General features: G+C 35.4%; 3 protein-coding genes across 6 annotated transcripts; 2 read left to right on the top strand and 1 right to left on the bottom strand.

Moving 5' to 3' along the window:
• The first annotated feature begins 319 nt into the window (after positions 1-319).
• Positions 320-5,050, top strand: LOC142643814 (uncharacterized protein At4g38062-like). Its single transcript, XM_075818527.1, has 2 exons — positions 320-3,347; positions 4,026-5,050. Exon 1 carries the CDS (start codon positions 542-544, stop codon positions 3,149-3,151), a length of 2,610 nt encoding a protein of 869 aa, XP_075674642.1. The 5' UTR covers positions 320-541; the 3' UTR covers positions 3,152-3,347; positions 4,026-5,050.
• Positions 5,051-8,715: 3,665 nt separating this feature from the next.
• On the top strand, positions 8,716-18,111 carry LOC142642526 (uncharacterized protein At4g38062-like). Of its 3 annotated transcripts, none has more exons than XM_075816901.1 (3): positions 8,716-8,810; positions 13,068-16,273; positions 17,068-18,111. In XM_075816901.1, the coding sequence occupies exon 2, from the start codon at positions 13,103-13,105 to the stop codon at positions 16,226-16,228; it is 3,126 nt and encodes a 1,041-aa protein (XP_075673016.1). In that variant the 5' UTR covers positions 8,716-8,810; positions 13,068-13,102; the 3' UTR covers positions 16,229-16,273; positions 17,068-18,111. The 3 variants fall into 3 exon arrangements, with proteins under 3 accessions (XP_075673016.1, XP_075673015.1, XP_075673014.1); XM_075816900.1 differs by having other exon boundaries at positions 17,062-18,111; XM_075816899.1 differs by having other exon boundaries at positions 16,990-18,111.
• Positions 18,112-18,870: 759 nt separating this feature from the next.
• Positions 18,871-21,279, bottom strand: LOC142642198 (uncharacterized). Of its 2 annotated transcripts, none has more exons than XM_075816544.1 (4): positions 21,047-21,279; positions 20,507-20,678; positions 19,521-19,637; positions 18,871-19,190 (listed from the first exon to the last, which is right to left on the bottom strand). In XM_075816544.1, exons 1-4 carry the CDS (start codon positions 21,154-21,156, stop codon positions 19,023-19,025), a joined length of 567 nt encoding a protein of 188 aa, XP_075672659.1. In that variant the 5' UTR covers positions 21,157-21,279; the 3' UTR covers positions 18,871-19,022. The 2 variants fall into 2 exon arrangements, with proteins under 2 accessions (XP_075672659.1, XP_075672660.1); XM_075816545.1 differs by having other exon boundaries at positions 19,521-19,644; positions 20,538-20,678; positions 21,047-21,226.
• Between the last annotated feature and the right edge of the window lie 3,587 nt (positions 21,280-24,866).

Genomic DNA, 24,866 nt, shown 5'->3' with positions numbered 1-24,866 from the left:
GGTGTCCAATGACAAATGAATGACATATCTTGTAGTTAGCTTTCTTTCCTTAGGGAAAAAGTATAGAGCATACCAAATTAGGAGTCTCTGTTGACATATATGGTCCCTTCCGACATCTCAATGGCCCTCGATCACATTTACACTTAGGTCCTACTAATTTCTCTTGTCTTGTGACCACCAAACCACAAGCCCCCTTGAGAACCTTAGGCATGGCATACTAATCTATCATGACATGACTCATTCATCCATGCATTGCCCTTCTAGTAAGGGCCAGAGACTAAAAAGTTTTGCGTGTTAACAGAGACCATCAACGAGGGAGTGACTCCAACATGAAAAGCTAATCTTATAAATTTCTGTTAGATTTTTAATCTTTACCATTAACTAAGACTTTGCTCCAATCCTGAACTCCACTTATTTTGTGTGATTGGACAGCAAGGATTGTTGACATTTTACATTTAGCTGTTTGCTTCAATTGGGTGACTCAATTCCATCTTTAATTGTGTAAGAAATTGTTTGAAATCTATATTTAAAAGCAAGGGAAATGGAGGACATCTATAAAGGGTTAGATGAAGTCAAAGCAGAGATGAAGAAACTAAAGGCAGATTATCGATTTAAAACAGAACTTTCTGAGAGCTTAAAAAGAGCACACAATGAGCTGTTACACAAATATCAAGAAGCTAAGAAGCAGATTGAGAAGCAAGCTCAAAAATCAAATGCCAAGTTTGAGGAGAAATCTGAAGCGAGGAAAATTCATGAAGACTTCACATCTGTTTTGCATCAAAAAGAATTTTCTCATAGGCGTTCAAGTTCTGTGAATGAAAAACTCCAAGGTGATTGTGGGCAGAAATGGCAACAGTTGGAAGGAGATATTAGAGAGTGGGTGTTGGCTTTAAATGAAGTGATGGCTAGAAACAAAGAACTGGAGCTCAATGTTTGTGAAAGGCATAAGGAGATTGAGTGCCTTAAAAGACTCTTACTGGTTTCAGAGAGAAAGTGTTTTGAAGCAGAACAAAAGGCTCAAAAAGCCATTGAACTAAGGCAGAGAGATGATATGATACTAACATTGGACAAGATAGACGGAGATGTTCAAAATCAATTGAAATGGAAGAGTGAGCAGTTTAAACATCTTGAAGAAGTTTATAAAGGGTTCCAAGACCAGTTCCTGTTGAGCAAGGAAGAGTGGAAGAAGTGGAAATCAGCATTGCTAGAAGATATCTCATCATTGCAGATAAGCTTAGATTCTCGAACTAGAATCTTGGAAGGTCTTCAAACTCGTTTAGAGATGTGCAACCAAGTATCTGAATTCAAGTCAAGTTTTGATGATTTCTTCGCCCAATGTGAAGAAGCGAAGTCAAAGATCCAGAACTTGACTATTCAGAGGGATGAAGAGATTGCATGGCTAATAAATTCATTCAAAAGAAAAGAAACACTTGCAAAAGAAATTGAGTTTAGAATTGTTCACCTAGAGCAAGAGAATCAGGTCCTCAGAGAATCTCTCAAAGAACTTCAGGAAGCTCAAATGAAGAATGCTAGAGCCGCATCTTCACTAAAAAAGCTACTGAACAAGCTCATAGGCTTGGAGCAGGTACATAGCAACTCTTCCAATAATTTGAAAGCAAAAGAATCAGAATGGAGTTTTCTACTGGAAAACGTGAGAACACATATAGACAGTTGTAAATTTGAACTGAAAGATAATAAGAAACAAACACAAAAGCTTCAGATGGAACTTGAAAATTGCCATTCTACAATTAAGGTTTTGAGTAAAGAGATTTATATGCTATGCACAACCTTAAAATCAGAAATTTCAGAGGCTTACTCCAAAATGCTTTATGCAAAAGCTGAAATGAAGCTGTATGACAAAGAGAAGGAAGATAACTTTTCCTTTCTTATAGAGCAGTTAGCTTTGAATAAATCTTTTCTTGATCTTGGGCCAGAAAACAAGAAATTGGCATCCTTAAGGAAGAGGGTTGATTCCTTGGAATGTATGCAGGTTTCCAAGAACAACGAGGTTCAAAGGTATAAGAAAATGCTTGAGGAATCATCTGAATGCCAACTTCAGCTGAAAGAGCAAGTTCTGCAAATGGAAATTACACTAGAAAATGAGAAAAGAGGTGCCTTTGAGGCTTTAGAAAAGGCGAATCTTGAATTGGCTGAAAAAATTCATGAAGCTGGTCTATTCGAAAATGAATTACAAAATTGGAAGTCTGATGCTAAAAGCCCGAAAGTCTTCCTTGATGAAAATCAGGAAACCTATAAACAACTAGAGACTTCCCTCATTGCACAAGCCAAGCTTGAGAAAATGCTTAAGAATGAGAAAGAAAGCCTACTCTGCATTGCCAAAGAGCAAGAGAAAAGAATTGAAGGTCTTCAACAACAGATTTTTTCACTAGAAGCTATAATTGCAACCAAAACTGAGGAAGTGGAAGCCTCCATAAAGGACAAAGACATCATTCTCCTAGTTGCTGAAGAGAAGGAAATTTGCATAGAAAACCTTCAAAAAGATATTAATTTCTTGAAGCAAGAGTCTAAGAGAAGAGAAGCGGAAGCTGCAGTTCTTGGAAGGCAGGCTGCAGAGAAAGCCTTTGAGGAAGAGAAAGAGAGGCATTTGCAGATTGTGAATGAGAAAGACCAGATCATAAAAGATCTTCGAGTATTGGCTATTTCAGTGGAACAAGATCTTGAAAGGGTAGTAATCTCCTGTTTTCCAGAGCTCATAGAAAAGCATGTCCAAGTTATCATTCTCAGTGAAGCTATAAAGAATACCGAGTATCTAACAAAGCATGAGATTGAAGAGAAGAACAAGGTAATTTCCAATTTGGAATTAGAAACTTGTAATTTACGACAGAAACTGGCACATGAGGAGGAATATTTGCTTTTTTCAAGACGAGAGGAGGAGCAGCTTCGAGTATTATTGGAAACCAACAAGTTGGAAATTGAAAAGTTAATGGATGAGAAGAGGAGCATGGAGGGCATAGTTAAAGAGCTTGAGTTTGAAAAGGGAATTCTGCTTCAAGACAGTATGAAGTTATCAATAGAAAGGGAGGATCTTTTGGTTCATATTCAGGAAATCTGTGATCGGCTTGGTGAGTTTTCTTTTGAGGATGTGAAACTGATGAAAAATTTGGGAAGAATATTGGAGAATTCAGTGTAAGAGACTGTAGGAGCAATAAATTTGATGGAGGATGGAGAGCTTTATGATTCTACCAGAAAGAATACAAAAACTTGTTTCTTGGCACAACAAGACACTTGAAGGCTGGAGCAGGTGGTGATGAAAGATTACCACTAAAACAGGTCAACCATTGGCAGCTATAATTAGGAGAAAATTTATCTGAAGAATATGCCACAAGGTAATTCATTAATCGGTAACTTATTTCTGCATGTCATCATGTGTTATGTAATTCAATGACTGACAAGAGATGAAAGTGTGGTGCTTAAGATGTCATGCTACGTCTGAAGCTCAGAGGAAGCATTTCCTGCACTTCATCCACGACAATTGCATGGTCTTTGTTTCAAAATTTTACTGAAGCATTATATTGAAGTTATTTAACTAATAAAACATAATATGCAGTGAAAGTGTGAATCATTAGTTATCTGGTGCAAAGAAGGTTCTTATACATGAAATTATGTAATGTAAATAACTCATATCATATTGGGAAGGGATAGTTTTTCTGTGAATCATTTCTTCCTTTTTTATTTGTTTGGGGATAATGTAAATGACTTGTCTTTATTGTATTTGTATATATAATACGTTCCTATTGAATCCATGACTAGTGTATTTTTGAATTTATAACATATTTTAATTTATATTGAATGTCATTCATAAATGTCAGTAGAATGACAACAATTCGAATTGTGTAATTTGAAGTCAGTTTATGAATTTGGTTTTGACATTTATGTTTGTTGATTTTTATTTGTATCTTAACATAGTGACACTCGTTTGTGTTAATTGACATGTGTCTGGATGTATGTTTGTTCAAATTTTTGCAGCTTAACACGATGACATTTTTTTTTGTAAAAATTTGCAGGAGTTGATAGGTCTCTGGAAGAACAAGAAGCAACACATTAGTAGAAACTATAAGGGGCTTTTGTCATTTCCATTAGCATTCTCCATAAGACAAATCAAATTCTGAAGAATGACAAAAAATACATGTTGATAGACGTGTTACAGTTGTTTTCCCTACAATTTCTATGCAAGCTGCAAAATAATCGTGATCACATTGACATGAAAACTAGGTTTGATGCCCTCAAGGTTGTCCTATATATATTTCACACAAAGTTTCAAAATCTCAGTTTCAAATATCCATCAACATCCATGTTCTTCAACTAAATTAAACAGTCCAAACTCCAAAGACATTCTAAGTGCTAGCAATTTTTAACACTAGAAATGAGTCGTAATAATAGCCAAAGACATTTCGACTTATGGGTTCTTATTCATTAGAAATGAGTTGTCATAATAGCCAAAGACATTTCTGACTTGTTGGTTCTTTATTCACTTTGCTTTATTCCGAAGGAACAATATTCTTTGTTATGTGCTTATGTTTGCTTTATTCACTTTGCTTTATTTTGAAGGAACAATATTCTCTGTCATGTGCTTGTGTTTTGGAACAATGTTAATTCCTTTCCTTCAATTGTGTGTTGATATATAGCAGAAATTTCCTGTGATAATTTACTTATGTTGATTGCTGACAACGACTGGGATTGGAGTGGTGTAGAGAGGAACTTGAACAATTGCTTCTTTTGGAAAGGGTCTGAGACAATTTGCATGAGCAAACCAAAAATCATTCTGTTATTACGGTTTCTAGAGGCAAGGAAAGCAAGTTTGAATCTCTCCTATGGATTTGTGTTGTGTTGTTTCATTGTTTACATGTGTTACTCAACTACCTTCTTGGAATTAAACACTTGACATGAGTCTAATTTTTTTTCTGTATAGTTGTACAGTTAATGTGAAGTGGCATGTTTGCTCTTTTCATGACTGTTTGGATCAAGTTATTCCTATTGTCTTAAACAAGGGAAACTCCAACTCTAACATTTGATATCCTTGGAATTCTGTTATTTCTGATGCTCCCCTTTTCACTTCGTAATTGATACGTTGACATCAGTTGTATTGTGTATGTGGACCTGTTCAATTGTACAAATTTTGATAGGACATGAATGAAAAGTTAATCTAAAAGATTGGATTAACACAATATGCTATCTATTAAGGAGGCTTAATTTGCCAAGAGTCTTGTAACTCAATTGGTTGGCATCTCTTGATGTTTCTAATGAAGATATTTATGGTTCAAATTCCTCCACCCAAACTATTGAATTATAAAAAGAAAAAAAAAATGCTTAGTTCAACAATTCGTAGATTGTCATTATATGTTGGGAGCCTTGGCATTAAGCAAAACAAAAATTGTTTCTTGCATATTCAACCGACTTCTAATGTTTAAGCTAAAATTATGGCTTTTATCATTATGTTTCGGATTTATCCCTCTAGATTGATGGTTTTTTATGGAGTTGTCACTTATTTTATTAAACAAGGAAAAAAAACCAAAATGAAATATCCCTTTATGTCATTAAAAGAATTTGAATTTACATTAATTGAATATAAAAAAAGAAATTATATTGCCCTGTCTTTCCTAGTTACAATCTAACAAAATTACATAGCTTTAATTTTTATTTACACTAGTCGTAGACCCATACAATGCGTGAGAATATATAATTATTTTGTAATATGGTATAATATATAATTTATTCTCTAAAAATTATTGAAAATAATTTGTTCTTCTTAAAAATTGAACTATTTTTAAAAGTACTATCCTTTTCCATTCTATTATTTTGGGTTTTTTTTTTTAATAACTAAATCATGAAATCAATGAATAATCAAAAACAAAAAACAATGTATATACATATCTATATTATATGTGGGGAGTAAAAGGACCCAAGTGGGCATATAGGCCTTTGGACTATAGCAAGGAGGGCCGACCTGCTCTTGAGCTAAGAATTTGTTAGTACTGTGAATTGGCCCACACGCCGAGGATCCGAGGACACATCCGAGGGTGAGTTTATCCTCGGACGGACCCAAGAGAACTTGGAGCTTCATTATGAAGGTCAAGGCACAACTCTGTGTGGACTAATGGTTAAAAGGGGGAACCCTTGAATGTTGTAGACACACCGGTGTTAGAAAAATACCAAGAGCAAAGGCTGCCACCTCCACATTAAAGACTCTGCACCTACCTCCCTGGCCGCATTAATGGGGAAGTGACCCATGAACAGTAGAACTGAAACTTCTGGTCACTATTCAAAGGCACTAAGGAAAGAAATATCTAGGGGGGAGGGGGTTTGAGCAACACGTGGATAAAGCATCAGAAAAAGAAGTATTTAAGGGGGGTGAAGGCCAAAGAAAAAGGGGGGTCGGTAATCAAGAAAAAGATTAATAATTGTAATCTTTGAGAAAGAAAGAGAAATAATACAGAGGTAGTCCTCGGCTGACATCCGAGGAGATCTATTTGCATTTATTGTTTGTTTTTTTACAAGTGTTTGTAACTTTTAGCCTGTTATCAAGTTCTCAGTACCTCTAACCTAGATTTCAAACCCACACTCTACAAATTTCATTGTTTAAGGCTCATTGGGCCTGAGCCCGTAGTTGTCTTTGGGTCCAGGTGCAACTGTGCACTTACACTATATATAATAATGGAAGTTTTGAAAGAAAAAAAAAAAAAACTTTCTTTCTTCTCTTAATTCTTGAAGTTCCTTAGAAATGTCATTGGCCACTTAAGAAATCTTTATTGTCAAACTCTCATGTATCTAGGCCAATGATCCTAAACCCTGCAAGAACCAAATTCCACATTTAGTATTATTAAAAGCAAATAAAAATTAAACCTACAATCATGTTTTGAGATTTTCTATTTTATCATGATCAAACATATGAGGTAGATTTTTTGTTGTGTATTGAACTGCAAGATCAAAATGTTATGTGCTACACATAATAAGAAAAAAAGTGTGCTAAACATAATATTTTTTGAAGCCAGACAAAAATTGAGAAATGTCTCACAACAAAAAAGAACCACTGAGTCAAAAAATATGAAAGTAGTAATTGGAGTATAATTACAACGTATACTCTATTATTGTTTCAAACTATCAGAGGTAAATACATTAAAATTTGGTTGTATTATTTTTTTACCTAGAGTTAAACAAATGTCAAACATAAGAAAACTAAAATGTCAAAAATAAACAAACTGAATGGGACAAAGACAAATATAAAATAAAAATTGTACAACATGAATATGAAGTAAGAAATTATTGTAGAGATTTCTAATTCTTGAAAACCCTTCTCATAACTGACAAACCAATCCTAGCCACCCATAGCCCCAAAGTGATCACATTGTTGACAGCCTACAAAAAAGCATATCATCCTCAAACTTTAGAAATCCAATGAAAAAACTGAAGTTGGGGGAAAAGAAAAAATAAGAAGGGAAAGAACACACCTCAAAGGGACTTTCCAAATCTGATGCCACTTTGGCAACTTTTGCAAAGGTAGAGAAAGCAACTGGAAAGTTATAGTGTTAAAAATAACATAGTTTATCACATGAGTGGCAATTGAAGCGTTAGAACTTCAAAAAAGTGAAAAGGTTTTGAAGAGGAAAATAAAGAGTTGAGAATTGAAAGAAGGCTAAATTAATGATGGGTTGGATTTAATGAGTTAAAGAATGTGTAAGGTTGTTCATAGTGAGTTGGATTTAACGAGTTAGAGAATGTGTAAAGTTGCACTATTTATTTATATAATAATATTGTTTAAAAAATGAGAGAAAAAAGGTAACATAGTTGATGATGTGACTCAACTGGAGCGTAGCAACAATAAATATGTGACTCAACTGGAGCGTAACAACAATAAATGCTACGCTTTACGTTTTAGATATATATAGATTTTGAAAATAAAAATTACATTTGGAAATGGTAGATCTACCCATTGATCTAAAATTGGATGTTAAATAATAGAGTGGGAAAATGCTAAGCACTCACCTGTCCAATGCAATTTGTCTTATAGAACATAGTGACCATAAGTTCTTGTCCTGCAATCAAGGTATCCAAGCATGTCAGAAACAAGGAAAAAAAATTTACAATTAGAAAAACAAATCTAGCAATAAGGGCTTTGAAAATGGAGTTTAACGAGTTATCATCATGTGAGCACATTGAAACTCTAATATAAACATATCGTCTTCATCCCACGGTGTCAAAGAAAAATGTGTTTAGAATCAATTTATACTAAAAAAAAAATTATTTATTATCCGATTCATAAACTTATTTTTATACATAATTTAAGACCATAAAAACTTGAAATTTAAACATTTAATTGATAATATAACAATTAATATATGATATTCTTGAAATTTTGTAAGTATGAAAAATATAATTCAAAAAATGCAATCTAATAATAAATTTACTAAAATTCACATTTAATAAAAAAAAAATGAAAAATTTGAAGTGTTTTCCAATCTTGTCCCTTTAAAAAAAAAGAAAAAGGACCAATCGAGTTATTTTCTATTTATGAAAATTACCGAAAATGGTAGTCCAACAAATGAATCATCAAATTTTTTATTTTATTTCTCAAAAAATACAAAAATGCAAAATTTCTTACTATAAAAAATAATTTTAAAAAAGTGAATTGCCAAATTTGCCCCCACATCTGATTTCAATTTAAACCCCACAAAAAGTTAAAACCGGCTTCCCGCTCACCAAACCCGCCTCTCACTCTCTCTCTCTCTCAAAAGCTTTCTTTTCAATCTCACACTCACAACTCGGCTTCACTCACTCACGCTCACAACTCACAGGTACTCTCTCTCTCTCTCTCTAAGTTTGCTTCGTATTTTTCTAATTCCTTGCTAAAACTCGGTCAATTTCTCAGCTCAGGTAAATTGTTTAGATTTCCATATCGTTGCTGAGAAAATGCAGCAAATAAAAAAGAAAAATATTAAATTTATTAACTTTTGAAGTCCCAAATCGAGATCTGCATTTTGTTGCTACTTTCACTAGATGATTTGAAAGGCCTTTGGGTTCTAGATTTTTTGGTTAAATCCAACAGACACGCACTTGTAAGTTATTTGATTTATTTATTTATAATTTTATGGGTAGAATTTTCTCCAAATTACTTTGGATTACAGTTTTTTCAACCCATTTTGTGGCGACTCAAATGAAGACCCACATGTTGATTTTGTCATGTTACAATAGCATTAATGCTATGGACACGCGAAAGACTCATCTTTTTTCGCAACAAATTTCACAGCTGCTGAAGTGGTTGACTGTGAGTAGTTGACACAACTAACGCTCATGAACCCACCACTCATAGTAGATCATGTCTGCGATTGTAAAATTTGTTTGTGAAAAAAATTGTATTTGTAGCATTATTGATTTAAAAGTCATGTGACCTGTTTAGAAAACTCATAGGCTTCTTTTCAGCTTGATAAGAAATTCCTTGTGCACAATTTTCAAGTCTTCCTATGCATGCATGTACTTCAAATTATGATGAGGTTTTCATATATATATATATATATATATATATTGTGTAGTAAGTTTGAGAGTTTATTGTTCTTGATCTTTTGTTTTCCATTTTGCAAATGACATAGATGTGTGTGCAAGTGTGTTTTGTGCATTTTTAGAGGCTAGAATGTAACTCCATTTTCCTTGCTTGACCCCCTTTTCTTATCAAAAAACAATTTTTGGAAAATTGGGTCGAGTTTCAACTTTTAATTATAAGGTTCAGGAAATACTCGGCAGAAATTATACTGTTTAGTTTCGTTTCATATCCATGCATATCTGGTTTAGAAACTGTTGATGCAAGAGATTACTCTTCTTTTTTTTTTTTCAGTAAAGTTTTATTGACTTAAAAAAAGAAAAAGGCACTACAGAATACATGGGTTGTGTACCATTGGTGTATCAAAATCTAATAAAATTAGAGCAATCAAGGAAATACAGAGACTAGAGAAAGAGTGACCACTTAAAGTAGTGATCAAAGCATACAAAGTACATAAAAAATTCAGCTTCACATCCACCATAGATTATTCCAAGCCTTTGAATATCTGATTATTTCGTTCCTTCCCGACAACCCACATGATGCATAGAGGGATAGCATTCCAAATGTCTCCGATACTGTGCCTAGCATACCACCCCTTCCAACATGCCAACAAATCCGCCACCCTTTTTGGCATAACAGACTACACCCCAAACAAACAAATTACGAAAGACCATAGCTCTCTAGCCATTGGACAATGTAACAACAGACTCCCCATCTTGCTTACATATACAGCACCATTCCACAATTAGAATCCTTCATTGTCTTAAGTTATCGATAGTAAGGATCTTTCCTAAGGCAACAGTCCAACCAAAAAAAGCTACTTTGGCAGAAACTTTAACCTTCCATATACTTTTCCAAGCTATGAAGTACGGGTGCATTTTGGGATTCGGGTGTGGGTGCGGGAGCGGGTGCGGGACTCGACAATTTTTGAAAAAGTAGGGTGCGGGTGCAGCGGGGTGCGGCGATTAAAAAATTATTAAAAATATTTTTATTTATATTTTTAATATATTGCTAAACATACTTTTTTCACATTATATAAATATATACCAAATTTAAGAGCAATAGTAAATAATAACTAGAATACAGAGAATGGGAAAGAGCCTATCTAAAGAGTGAAGGTAGAGAGTGCGAGAGAGGCGCAAGAAAAATGAGGAGGGAGAGGGTTGCGTCTTGGTTTTTTTCCAAATGGTGCGTTTGCACCTTTTTTTTTTTTTTTTTTTCTGGCCAAGTTAAAGGTTACGCACTTGTTGTTGTTGTTGTTTTTTTTTTTTTTTTTTTGAATTTCGGCCGGTATCTTCCGATTTCGGCCGAATTGCCGGTATCGGTTTTCTCCCGATACGGACCGATTCGGGCCGAATCGGCGCGAATCGCGCCGAAAAAATTAATTTTTTAATGCCCGACGCGGCACGGACGCGCAGGCAGCGGCGTCGCCTGCGCATCCCCACGTCGGACGTGGGTGCGGCGGCCCAAACGCCGCGCCCTTGCTTCCCAGTTTCCAAGGAAATGGAATTGCATTCCCAACATGTAGAATTTATAATAGGACTTCACTTCAAATAGCTTACTCTATGTTGGCACCCAACATATAGTATCCTCAACACCCCTTCTTAATTTTGTTGAATAGATCAGAGTGAAGAATTCTCCCAATCTTGTAGAGCTCTGGAAAAGGTAATATCCCGCTGAACCTGACCCACCCTCCATCTCAGCAAATCTGCTAGAGCAGCATCTTCTTATGAGTCAGAATATCTAAACTAGGAAATACCTCTTTAAGAGCCCTCTCCCCACAACACCAGTCCAGCCAAAAACGAACATTAGTGCCATAAGCAACCTCATATCTGATGAAACCAGAAAACGTTTTCCGGCCCTTTCTAATATGTTTCCAGAGACATACACCATACCCACCCACAGCAGGTTTTGAACATCAGCCACCCCCATTCATTGCCATATCTTATAGTTTCATAGCTACCACTCTCCTCCAAAGAGCATCCTTCTCAATAGCAAAATGCCAATGCCATTTACCCAATAGGGACTGGATAAAAAGCACTAACCAGTTGATGCAGGAGATAACTCTAAGTCACAAGAGATACATCAACAACAAATACATACATGTATTAATTTAGGAAAATTCTGGGATCCATGCTATGAAGGACTGGGGGTACGTGGTTGGTAGAGCAGGTGAGATCATAGAGAGAAGAATGGTGGGAGTCCATCTAAGGTACATGTGAAAGTGCCATGTTAAAAATGCTAGAGAGGGGTTGTGTCCAAGATAGCAAAGAGAGAACCTTTGTGAAAAATGAAACATCGAAAGATCTTACCCTTTTGTCACAAAGCTATGGATATTTATGGGTATACACGTGGAGGGATCAACAATTATTCTAAATATAGTGAGGTGGAGAACTGTTAATCATTGGAGCATTGTTGTATGAAGTTTATTCCCATCACTGAAGTTACTGTGAGACAAACATTGCTGAAATGTCAATTACAAATGAAGGATAAACAGGCCCCTTTTCCCAGGGTTAAGAATATTTCCTATTTCCCTATACACCAATGATACACAAATGTGTCCAATGACAAATGAATGACATATCTTGTAGTTAGCTTTCTTTCTTTAGGGTAGAACACACCAAATTAGGAGTTACTGATAATATACATGGTCCCTTATGGCGTCTTGACTGCATTTGATCAAATTTACAATTAGGTATTGCTAATTGGCCTCTTATTTAGTGGCCACCAAACCACAAGCCCCTTGAGAATCTCAGGCGTGGCATTCTAGTCTAGCATGAAATGACTCATTTATCCATGTGATGCCCTGCCCTTCTAGTGTAGGCCTAGGGACTAAATAGTTTCACATATCAACAGAAACCATCAACTAGGAAGTGTCAATTTAGATAGTAAAATGTAGATTGAAAACTCCAAGGCTTTGTTTGATTGGGAAGATGAAATAGTGGGAGAATAGAAAAGATTTTAGTTTTCCACCATGTACGTTTGGTATAGAGGATAGAAAAGTGGAAGGATGGAAATAAATATAAATTTACTTTGTTTGGTTGGGAATAAAAATGAGAGGATGGAAAAGATAATTTTTTGGATTTACTATATTGTCCATATTACATAAAATAAAATAAGAAACAACAAATTTGGTCAAATGGGTATCGAAGGTCATAATAGTAAATGCATTTCTTGTTCACAATTTCACCCCACTTTTCTCTCCAATTTGGGGGAATTGAAATTTGTGGGCCTGGGTGGAAAATCACCCACCCCATTTTCTCTCCTCAACCAAACAATAGAAACTCCTATTTTCCCTTCCGTTTTCCCTCCAACTTTTCCATCCTCCCTCTACCAGTCTAACCCTAATCCCCAAACAAACATAGCGCAAGTGAAAAGCTCATTTGTAAAAGTTATTTGTTTACTTTGTAAATTTCTGTTAGATTCTTACTATTACCATTCAACTAGGACTTGTGACATTTTTCATTTGGTTGTTTGCTTCAACTTGATGACTCAATTTCATCTGTAACTGTATCAGGAACTGGTTGAAATCCGAATTTAGAATCAAGATAAATGGAGGATGTATATAAAGAGTTGGATGAAGTTAAAGCAGAGATTGAGAAACTAAAGGCTGAGTACCGAATTAAAACAGAACTTTCTGAAAGCTTAAAAAGAGCACACGATGAGCAATTACTCAAACATCAAGAAGCTAAGCTGCAGATTGAGAAACAAACTCAGGAATTAAATGCCAAGTCTGAGGAGATATCTGAATTGAGGAAAATTAATGAAGACCTCACATCCAGTTTGCGTGAAAAAGAACTTTCTTTTAGGCATTTGAGTTCTGTGAATGAAAATTTCCGAGCTGATTGTGGGCAGAAATTGCAAAAGTTGGAAGGAGAAAATAGAGAGTTGGTGTTGGCTTTAGATGAGACGACAGCTAGAAAAAAAGAATTGGAGCTGAATGTTTGTGATAGTCATAAGGAGATTGAGGGCCTTAAAAGACTCTTGCTGGTTACAGAAAGGAAGTGTTTTGAAGCAGAACAAATGGCTCAAAAACCCAAAGAACTGAGGCAGAGAGATGTCATGATAGTAAAATTGGAGGAGGAAAACAGAGATGTCCAAGATCAGTTGAAATGGAAGAATGAGCAATTTAAACATCTTGAAGAAGCTCATAAAAGGCTCCAGGATCAGTTCCAGTTGAGCAAGGAAGAGTGGGAGAGGGAGAAATCAGCATTGCTAGAAGAAATCTCATCATTGCAGACAAACTTAGATTCGCAAACTAGAATCTTAGAAGGTCTTCAAACTCGTTTAGATATGTGCAACCAAGCTTTAGCTCATGAAGAAAGCAGGAGGAAATTCCTGGAGGTTCAAGTATCTGAATTCAAGATACGTTTTGAAAATGTTTTTGCCCAGAGTGAAGAAGAGACGACAAACGTCCTGAACTTGACAGTTCAGAGGGATGAAGAGATTGCACGGCTAAGAAATGCATTGGGAAGCAAAGAAACACTCACAAAAGAAATGGAGTTTAGAATTGTTCACCTTGAGCAAGAAAATCAGGACCTTGGAGAATCTCTCAAGGAACTTCGGGAAGCTCAAATTAAGAATGCTGGAGCCACTTCTTCACTAACAAAGCTGCGCAACAAGCTCAAAGGCTTGGAGCAGGTACATAGCAATTGCTGCAATAATTTGAAAGCAAAAGAATCAGAATGGAACTTTCAGATGGAAAAGATGAAATTAGATAAAGATAGTTATAAATCTGGACTGAAGGATAAAGTGAAACAAATACAGGAGCTTCAGATGGACCTTGAAAATAGCCATTCTACAATCGAGGTTTTGAGCGAAGAGATTTCCATAGTATGCACGATCTTAAAATCAGAAATTTCAGAGGCTTACTCCAAAATACTTGATGCAAAAGCTGAAATGGAGCTACATGACAAAGAGAAGGAAGGTAAAATTTCCCATCTTATAGAGCAGTTGAAAGTGAATAAATCTCATCTTGATCTGGGGCAAGAAAACAAGGAAATGGCATCCTTAAGGAAGAGGGTTGAGTTCTTGGAATGCATGCAGGCCTCCAAGGATGATGAGCTTCAAAGGTATAAGCAAATGCTTGAGGAATCATCTGAATGTCAACTTCAGTTGAAAAGGCAAGTTCTGCAGATGGAAAGTGCACTAGAAAATGAGAAAAGAGGTGCTTTTGAGGCTTTAGAGAAGGCTAATCTTGAATTGGCTGAAAAAATTCGTGAAGCCAGTCAATTGCAATATGAAGTACAGCATTGGAAGTCTGATTCTGAAAGCCTGAAAGCCTGCCTCGACAAAAGACGGGAAACCTGCAAACAACTGGAGACTTCCCTGATCACACAGGCCAAACTTGAGCAAATGCTGAAGAATGAGAAAGAAGAACTTCTCTACATTGCCAAAGAGCAAGAGAAAAGAATTGAAGGTCAGCAGCAACAGATTGTTTCACTAGAAGCTAGAATTGCAGTCAAAATGCAGGAATTGGAAGCCTCCTTAAAAGACAAAGATAGCATTCTCCTAATTGCTGAAGAGAAGGAAGTTTGCATAGAAAATCTTCAGAAAGATCTCATTTTCCTGAAGCAAGAGTCCAAGAAGAGAGAAGCAGAAGCTTCAGTCCTTGGAAGGCTGGCTGCAGAGAAAGCCTTTGAGGAAGATAAAGAGAAATTTTTGCAGATTATGAATGAGAAGGACCAGGGCATTATTGATCTCCAAGTACTGGCTGTTTCATTGGAACAAGATCTGGAAAGTGCAGTGATCTCTTGTTTTTCAGAGCTCATAGAAAAGCATGTCAAATTTATTGTTCTCAATGAAGCTATCAAGAATGCTGAATATCTGACAAAGCTTGAAATTGAAGAGAAGAACAAGTTAATTGTAAATCTTCAGAAAGATCTCATTTTCCTGAAACAAGAGTCCAAGAGAAGAGAAACAGAAGCTTCAGTCCTTGGAAGGCTGGCTGTAGAGAAAGCCTTTGAGGAAGAGAAAGAGAGGTTTTTGCAGATTATGAATGAGAAGGACCAGGGCATTAATGACCTCCAAGTACTGGCTGTTTCATTGGAACAAGATCTGGAAATTGCAGTGATCTCTTGTTTTCCAGAGCTCATAGAAAATCATATCAAAATTATTGTTCTCAATGAAGCTATCAAGAATGCTGAGTATCTGACAAAGCTTGAGATTGAAGAGAAGAACAAATTAATTGTAAATTTGGAAAAAGAAGCATGTAATTTACGACAGAGACTGGCATATGAGGAGGAATGTTTGGTTTGTTCAAGAAGAGAGGAGGAGCGGTGTAAAGCATTACTAGAAGTCAACAAGTTGGAAACTGAAAAGTTAAAGGATGAGCAGAGGAGCAAGGATTGCTTAGTTAAAGAGCTAGAGTTTGAAAAAGAAACTTTGGTCCAAGACAGTTTGAAGTTATCGACAGAAAGGGAGGATCTTTTGGTTCATATTCAGAAAATTTGTAATCGGATTGGTGAATTTTCTTCTGAGGATGAGAAACTGATGACAAATTTGGGAAGAATATTGCAGAATTCTGTGGAAGAGACTGGAAGAGCAATGGATTTGATGGTGGATGGTGAGCTCTATGATTTTACCAGAGAGAATTCAGACACTTGTTTTTCTGGCACAACAAAGAAACTTGAAGCAGGCGGTGATGAAAGATTACCACTAAAAGAGGTCAACCATTGACAGCAATAATTACAAGAAGAAATGTCCTGTACAATATGCCACAAGGTAATTCATTAAGCTGTGACTTGTTTCTGAATGTCATTATGTGTTATGTGACATTAACCCCCCCCCCCCCCCCTCCTTTTGTTTTCATTGTAAGTGTTCTCTGAAACTTTCAGTAGTTTGTATGCCATGTTTGAGAAATTTGGTTTTATATGAACCTCAAACTGAAATTTTATGCAATTGATTGAATGAGAAAAGATAAAGATGTGGTGCTTAAGGGGCCATGCTGAGTTCCAAAGCTCAGTGAAAGCATTTCAATTTTCCTGAACTTCATCCACAACATTTAGATGGTGCTTGTGTTTCAGATTGAAGCATTATATTTGTAGTTGTTTAACTTATAAAACATCAAATGTGGTGAAAAGTGTGAGCTATCAACTTTATAGTGCAAAGCAGTTACGTGCACATGAAATTGTGTAATTGAAATAACTTCTATCATAATGTGATGGAATGATTTTTCTGTGTATTTGGTCACATGCCCTGGGTGTGGGGGGGGGGGGGGGGAAGTAGTTATACTTTGTATATTTAATAAGTTCTTATTGAATCCATGACTAGTTGATATTTGAATTTTAGATTGATGTCATTCACAAAAGTTAGTAGAATGACAATTACAAAGTGTGTATAATTTGAATGTCAGTTTCTGAATTAGCTATAGGCGCTTATTTATTTATTTATATTCTTTGTATCTTAACATAGGGACATTCTTTTGTGAAATATTGCAGGAGTTGGCAGGTGACTGGATGTATGTTAATTTTTCTTTGTAGCTTCATGTAGTGACATTCTTTTGTGAAAAGTTTCAGGAGTTGATAGGGTCTGGATGAACATGAAGCAACACACTAGTAGAAACTAGAAGGGGCTTCTGTCATTTCCATTAGCAAACCCTGGACCATCCTGTGTTGAGCTAGAACTAGCGGCAAGGATTGTTACGATCTTACATTTGTATTCTTTTGTTGTTTCATTCAATTACTGCTTAGTACATTAGGTTCTATATTGGCAGTAGTCTATTAATTTGTTGTATCATTCACGTGGAAGAACTTCGGTTTTGATTCTCTTTCAATTGTGTACATGCAAAACTGGTGGAAACAGGCTTTTAAGTCTACACCTTTTGTCCTATAATCTCATCTTCAATATTTAAGGTAGACTTGATCTTAGCTGAAAAGCCGAGAAAGTTATAAAGATTTGAGGAACACTGATGCTCTTTTACGCATGCGTTTGCGTGCATGTGTGTTTATAGTAAATTACATCTATCTTCCTGTGATTAGGGATAAGTGCAAAATATCTCATTGGACATTCCAGTTTCTGAGGTTGATTTAGAAGGCAGATGTGAAAAACTTGCTAGCCAGTTTGATTGAGATAAAGCATATATTGTCCCAAACCTACCCACTGCTGATAATTCTCTCCAAGGACACGGACTTCATGGTTGCATTGCAGATGATTGTGATATGGGTCATAATGCAAGACGGTTGGCAGCATGATGGCTGAACACTCAAGACTCATTGCTAAAATGATCGCTGATGACAAATTACATCGAGGAACCGGCTTTCAGCTTGTGAAACTGGCTCATGAGAAGCCTTCAATTTCTTACATTCCTTTATTAGATGTAAATTTCAAAAGGGCGCGGGATAGAATTTGACAATGAGATATTTTATTTCCTAGCCATTAGCTGGTAATAGTGTCAACATTACTGCTGGTGAGGGAACTGTTTCAGGGGAGATGGCCCTTGCATCTCCAGCAAGTATAGGGTCCAAGAAACTGCAGGCAGGTGCTGGTGTTGCAGATTGTAATGGCTGACCAGATCTTTATAATTAGTTTCTTAGATATTCTGTATCATTTAAAGTACTGTTTGGAAAACCAAAAAGATGCTTCAGACGAGTTTTGAATCAATTTTGAATAGATGTGAACTTGTATGTTAAAATACTACCTTGGAGTTACACGGCAAACTCAAGTACTTCAAACTCGAGTTTCAAAATAGTGGTATATTCCTAAATATTTCCAAAACAGTGGTAGATGACTAAATATTTTGGCCAAAAGTAGTATTTGACCATTTTGATCCTTTTTCACATGATCTGATTGGGAATGAAAAGTTTGGCCGAGCTTCCTAATCACTTATCATTTTGGTCTCTTCAAAATGAAAGGTCATAGATGGATGAAATGCCTTTTCTTTATCCTCAAAATTGTCAGTAGCTGACAACTTTGGTGGCTCAAGACATTAAAATTATCACAAGCTCTCCCTCTCTGGGTATGCACATTTAATCCAATCAAATCTTCTAGAAGTGTTAGGGTAGAAAAGGTAGAATGTTATTTGAGAGTTTGGTATGGACTAGAAGGGCGAAGATGAGAACCTCATAATGTTCTCTCTTCCTTTCTCAAATTTGGCTGGCTTCCGGAAGAGCCAATGAATTAGAAACTCTGTTGATATAGAATTTTCATGATTAAGATTTCATCTGTTTATATTATTACTAGTGATGATATATAGACTGAAAACTTTTGATAGATCTCTTTCGAGCACGTTAATCAGCAAAATACTTTATGTTGTTACTTGGAATTATTCTCCTTAATGATTTACACTAACTAAAATGTATTAAATCACTCTTCCAAGCATATGCCTGCAGCAAATACTATGGGAACCATTCCGCATGTAATTGATACAACAGATTTCAATTAGACAAATATGGTTGCCAAATAATAATTCCTGACAACGCCAGAAACAATTTCAATATAGAATTTTAGTTCAAGATTACCAAAAAATTCATTTCTATTCCTTCTTATCAGATGATTCTGGATTTTGACAGAACTTTGTCCATTTCTGCTTGTTCTTCTCAACCGTATTCCAATTTTCTGAAAATTTTGTCAGACCTTCTCGCAATGCTCCAAGATTTACCCCATCACCAACCAAAATGCTTGTTACACCCTTTTTTGAGACCTATAATTACCAATAACAATATCTATCAAATGCAAGACCAAAACAAACAACCAGAATCTGCAAAATTCACATCCACACTAAACAAGAAACTCTTTTTTTTGTTAGGTAAATAAATAGGGGGAGTGGGGCCTGGTGGGGCTTGAACCCCATTGCCTAGGCACTACAAGAGGCATTGAAACCACTAGGGTGTCCCTCAAACCTCATCCAAACTAAATAAGAAATGCTACTAGCCTACTATTCAAGCAAACAAGAAAAGAGAATTTCAACACCAACACCACCACCACCACCAATAATAATAATAATTAAAAAGATGATGTATTTCAGTTTTACCGCTTGGATGTTCCTATTCTCATCATCAAAAAACAGCATTGAGTTGAATGGAACCCCTGTCCTCGAATGAATTCTCTGGAAGTGATCTGTCTTGTCAGTCCGACTAGAAAAGATCTCCTGTATACTTAAACATAAAATAACATTACTTGATGGCTGATGCTTTAACTATAATAAGTAGTTACAAAACTTGTAATTTAAAGGATTGCATATATGTTTTTGCACCAGTTTCTAATTTAAAGAATTGCATTTATGATTTTGCACCAGTTTCAAACAAGAACTGCCCCCTGCCTGAATAAGCTAAAAACTTCAATACAAAATCAAAAAAATAGGGATCAGGAACCTTACTACTAATATATCTTTTTAAAATTTTGATAGCCATAAAAAAGGAACCCAATTTAGAGTGTTATTGTTAGTCAACTTAAGTCCAATGGTGAGTAGAAGGGACATGCATATGAAAATATTGAATATGGTAAAGGAAAATAATTCCACTTAAAAAAAAAAGCACACAAATTCTTCATACTAAACACTTAGCAGATAATACAGCTTCCAAAATTTTCTTCAGTACAATTCTCTAAAGAGCCTCTAAGTCAGCTGGCTCATGCCATGTTTACTAAAAGAAAAATACACCATTTTGTCATACCAGTTCACAGATTGGAGTCTGGGAGAGGTAAATTAGCTGAACAAGATATTGAGAAATTGACCATACGTGAAATCATTAATATTGACACGGGCCCTTTTTCCACATAAAAGAGAATCTTCTGTTACAATCGATACCAAAATTGATGTGAATAATTCAAGAATTGGGTTTGATCCGTCTTATCCCCAACTTTATTTTTGTTCCTTTGGAAAGGCCACACCATTGTGTAGCTCTCCTTTTTTTTATTTTTTATATGCTAAACCAACAAGGATAACAATGACAGAGTGAAATTAATTTTTTTGAAAAGATAAAAATATAAACTTTAAATTAAGGAGGGGAAGGCAGAGACCTGTGCTACAAACATGGACTTGATGCTTAACTTGTTAATAAAAGTCTCAGCAATATCAGCAGTGGGTGATCTTGAAGCAATAGCCATATCAATCCCTTTGTCCTTGAGCGCATGTACTATGCCTTTAGCGTGTGGATACAATGATGGCATTTCACGTTTGGAGCGACATTCACTTCAAAAAAAACCAAAACCCAGATGAAGAAATTGGACAAAAAGTGTGTGTGTGTATATATATATATATATATATATAGAGAGAGAGAGAGAGAGAGAGAGAGAGAGAGAGAGAATCAAAGGTATTTTTTGCAAGAGAAACTTGTTATGTTGTAACAGTAATTTTTCACACAGGTTTACATCAAACGACAACATTTTATGGAACAAAAATTAAAATGGGTAGTACCCAATAACTTTACTTTATTAAGATTAGACACACACAAAAAAGAAGAAGACTCTTTTGTCATTGAAGAATCATTAACATAGATGCAGTAATTAATGATGTGTTTTATTGTGTATATATGAAGAAGAAGAAGAAGTAGTGAGTACCAGTAGAAAGGCCAGAGGGTGTAATCGAGATCGAAGACAACCAATCTGGGAAGCACTTGGAAGGCTCCTATTATCTGCAGAGCCTCTGCCTTCACCTTTTCGTCTCCCATCTCCTTGTTTTGCTTTCCGATTTCGGATTTGCGGTTCCAACTTTTATTCCTCAACGACCTCAACCACTATTTTTTTTATATATATATATATAATTTTCTTTTTTGACTTGTCTAAAGAAGAGTACACGCTCATTTGTCTGAATTTATTTATGGGAAATGAGGGAAATAGTTACCGTATAACTTCGCAACCCGAACATTTTCGGGCTATTTTTTTCAAAATAACATCAATTTTTAAATAATTTCATTAGATAGCATTGTTTTTAAAAAATTTAGATAACTAACATTTCGAATTTCTCAGACTCGTGTTTACTATAACAACTTGAATCTCAAAGACTTTATTTTTCATGAGGTGACGTGGAGCTCGAGTATTAGAGACTTGAGTTTCTGCTCTACACGAAAAAAGAAATGGAGGAAAATGAAACCTTCACTTGAGGAAGAAGAAAACTTTTGCACAAATCCTTCACCTAGAGCCTTTGCTGCCTAAGTTTAGTCAAAGCCGAGGGGTTTAGGTTAGGGAGATCTGGGTTTGTGGGTTCAGTCCGAGCTTGGGTTTGTGGGTTTCGTCGCCTAGGTTCGTGGGTTCACCACTTGAGTTCATGGGTTTTGTTGCTCGGGTTTGTGGGTTTGTTGCTTTGTGTTTCTGTTTTTGACCTTTTTGGGTGTTTTTGGTTTCTATTTTGATTTCTTGCTTCATGTGGTTTCTGCTTTGATCATTTGTTTGTGTTTGTGTTTTTGTTATTTCTTTGGTTGTTTGTAGAAACTCGTGGATTTTTTTTTTTTATCCAAATGGAGTATTGGAAGAGATTAGAAGAAGAAGAAGAGACTCACATTTTTTGATTTCTTGGTTTTCTTTTGTGGAACTTGAGTCTCTAAGACTCAAGTTCTACGTGGATTTTCATAGAAATTGAGTCTTTGATACTTGAGTTGCTACAGTAAACTCGGATCTAAAAGACTCGAAATGTTAATTTTCTAAATAGTTTGAAAACAATGCTAAGTAACGTAATTGTTTGAAAATTGTTGTTATTTCCCTAAACTCCTAGTAAATAAGGCAAACTAAAAACTTAAGTTTGAGCTAAAATATTAAACGAGTAAAGCTTAAATATTATTATTTGCCTATGAACATGAGGCCTACTATAATATAGTCTAAGTCACTAAAGTGCAAAATAAATCGTGACGTTTGGGGTCATTTTGATTTTATCTTCTAACTTTAAATTTTTTGATCTCCGTTTCCATTCATTATACCCGTGTTAATGTGTTCCTTAAATGTTGACTATGCTTATTGCATTTTTTCGTTGGTCCAATGAAATCATGCAATGTATCTTTAGTTACTCCATTTAATTAATTAATTAAAAAAACTTCTAAAAAATTAAAACAAAGCCTAAAATCTAATAAAATAATTTATTTTATTTTGTAAAACATTTTTTCAAAAGAACATGATGAACAAAACCTTTATTGTTCTTCCCCAATTTTTTTTTTATTTTTTATTTTTTTTTTACGTTTCGTTTTTGGAATTCATAGAAATTTGAATCTCATATTAAGTACTAGACAAAACCATAACCAACAACAACAAAACCCAAAACCTTTCTCGTTTACTTTCAGAGATTTGGATTTAATTTGACACAACTTTTATCCATCAATCTCTCAGCCATCTCTTAACCACATCCCTCCAAGCTTTGATCAAAGACAAATTTTCTCCAAATCTCTATGGAATTAGTTGAAGAATAGGCAATAAGCATATAAAAATTGACATCTTTCTTTGTAAAATATTAATGTAGTAGTCAATACTCTTATATCAAGGAACATAATAAGAGCAATGGAAACATAAAATCAAAACCGAGGGCAGATATTAATATAGGAATAGGAATGGCAACGGGTCGGGTTCGGGCCGGGTTTTTGCATACCCGGACCCGACCCGCGGGCCAAGACCCGGAACCCGGACCCGGTCCGATTATTAATCGGGTTTTTTTCCCGGGGCCCATACCCGCCCCGCAGGGCCCCACGGGCCCCGCGGGCCCGTTTATCTTCTTGGGCCCAAATCTAGCCTAACAAATTTTTTTTTTTTAAGCCCATTAATTTTTTTCCCTAGATTCAAGCCTATTCAAGCCATTTAACATGGCCCAAATGCCAAAATTTGGCATTTAGGCCACATTATAGGGCAACCAAATCAAACCAAATTATAAGTTAATCATAAATCAATAAATCACAACTAAGATTTTAAATCAACAAATCACTTAAAAAGTTACAAAATAAATCCCACAAGTCTAGGAAATTACAAAATGTCTTATCCTCCAACTAACAAATGAAAAAGACTAAGAAATTCTTACAAAATGTCTTATCCTCCATAACCGGGTTTTTATCCGGGGCGGGTTTCAGGTCGGGTTTCGGATTTTTTTATAAAACCTGGACCCGACCCGAACCCGCTTCGGGTTTTTTTTTAAAAACCCATACCCGACCCTATTCTTTATCGGGCCGGGTAAAATCCGGCCCATTAGGGTCGGGCCGAGCCAGGTATCCGCGGGCCGGATCTAAATTGTCATCCCTATATAGGAAAAGGGTGAGCTTCACAAGACTACCCATAAATCTATTAATTCATAATAATTTAAGAGGTATCCATGTTAGCAAATTTATATCAATTCACATTGGACACACATATAAGAAAACAAAGAGTACTGTACAAATTAATAAACACAAAAATGTGTGTGTGTGTGTGTGTTTCTCAAAAAAAAAAAAAAAAAAACACAAAAATAAATATCACTAGACTTGTCTGATAAGTATTTAATTCGTAATCCCCCAGACATTGCTAGTTTCATTCCCACTTCTATATAGAATTCAGAAAGCTCATCACCCACAATGACAGTTTTCCTTGGCATGACATAATTTGCAATACATGAGTTGTAATCAACTAAAGCACAAACTTGCTACCTATCACTCTACCTCAACTCAGTGGTAATAGTAAAAATCTTTCATCGACCAAAGGAAGCCATCCATTACCTAACACCAAACAAAGATTAATATCCTTCTCTCAAAAAGAGAGTCTAATACAAGGTAATATATATGTATATATGAAAATTGTATAGGCAGATCAATACTCACCCAACAAATCAATAACAGGTTTCAAGTAGTCCACAGGTCCTTCCTATAACATCATTCACTTCACATGTTAGCAATGCAAGTTCAAACTTTTCTAAAGAAATAAAATGATGATTTAAAAAAAAAAAAGTCAAAATGGACGGATGAACTTACTCCAGACATTATGATCCCACCTGAGGATATATAACGCGAAACAGTAGCTTTGACATTAATATCCTTCACAAATTTGTCAAACATTGCCACTTGAGGTTTCTAATATACAGATACTTCTAAATGTCAAAGCCTCAAACTGCTCTAGAGCTCATAAAAAAAATTAAACACTTTCCTTAAGAGTGACAAAAAGTTGTACAAATGCACAAATCTTAATCTAATAATCTAAACTGACATAATTGCCCCCAATTTGCCAATTTTCTGTTAGAAATGAATATTATGGTATCCTCATTATTTTGCGCACCCTGCCACATCATCTAAAATGGGCATTAATATATATATATATATATATATATATATATATATATATATATATATATATATATATATCTTCTATACTACTATTTAAGGGGTTTTCTCTGTTTGGATTCCACATTTTGGATGCCTAAAGTACCCTCATTATATCCATT

The sequence above is a fragment of the Castanea sativa genome, chromosome 7 (genome assembly GCF_040712315.1).
Source record: "Castanea sativa cultivar Marrone di Chiusa Pesio chromosome 7, ASM4071231v1".
Taxonomy (NCBI): Eukaryota; Viridiplantae; Streptophyta; class Magnoliopsida; order Fagales; family Fagaceae; genus Castanea; species Castanea sativa.
The sequence above is the reverse complement of the archived record's forward strand: the minus strand, read 5'-3'. Positions and strand labels throughout refer to the sequence as shown.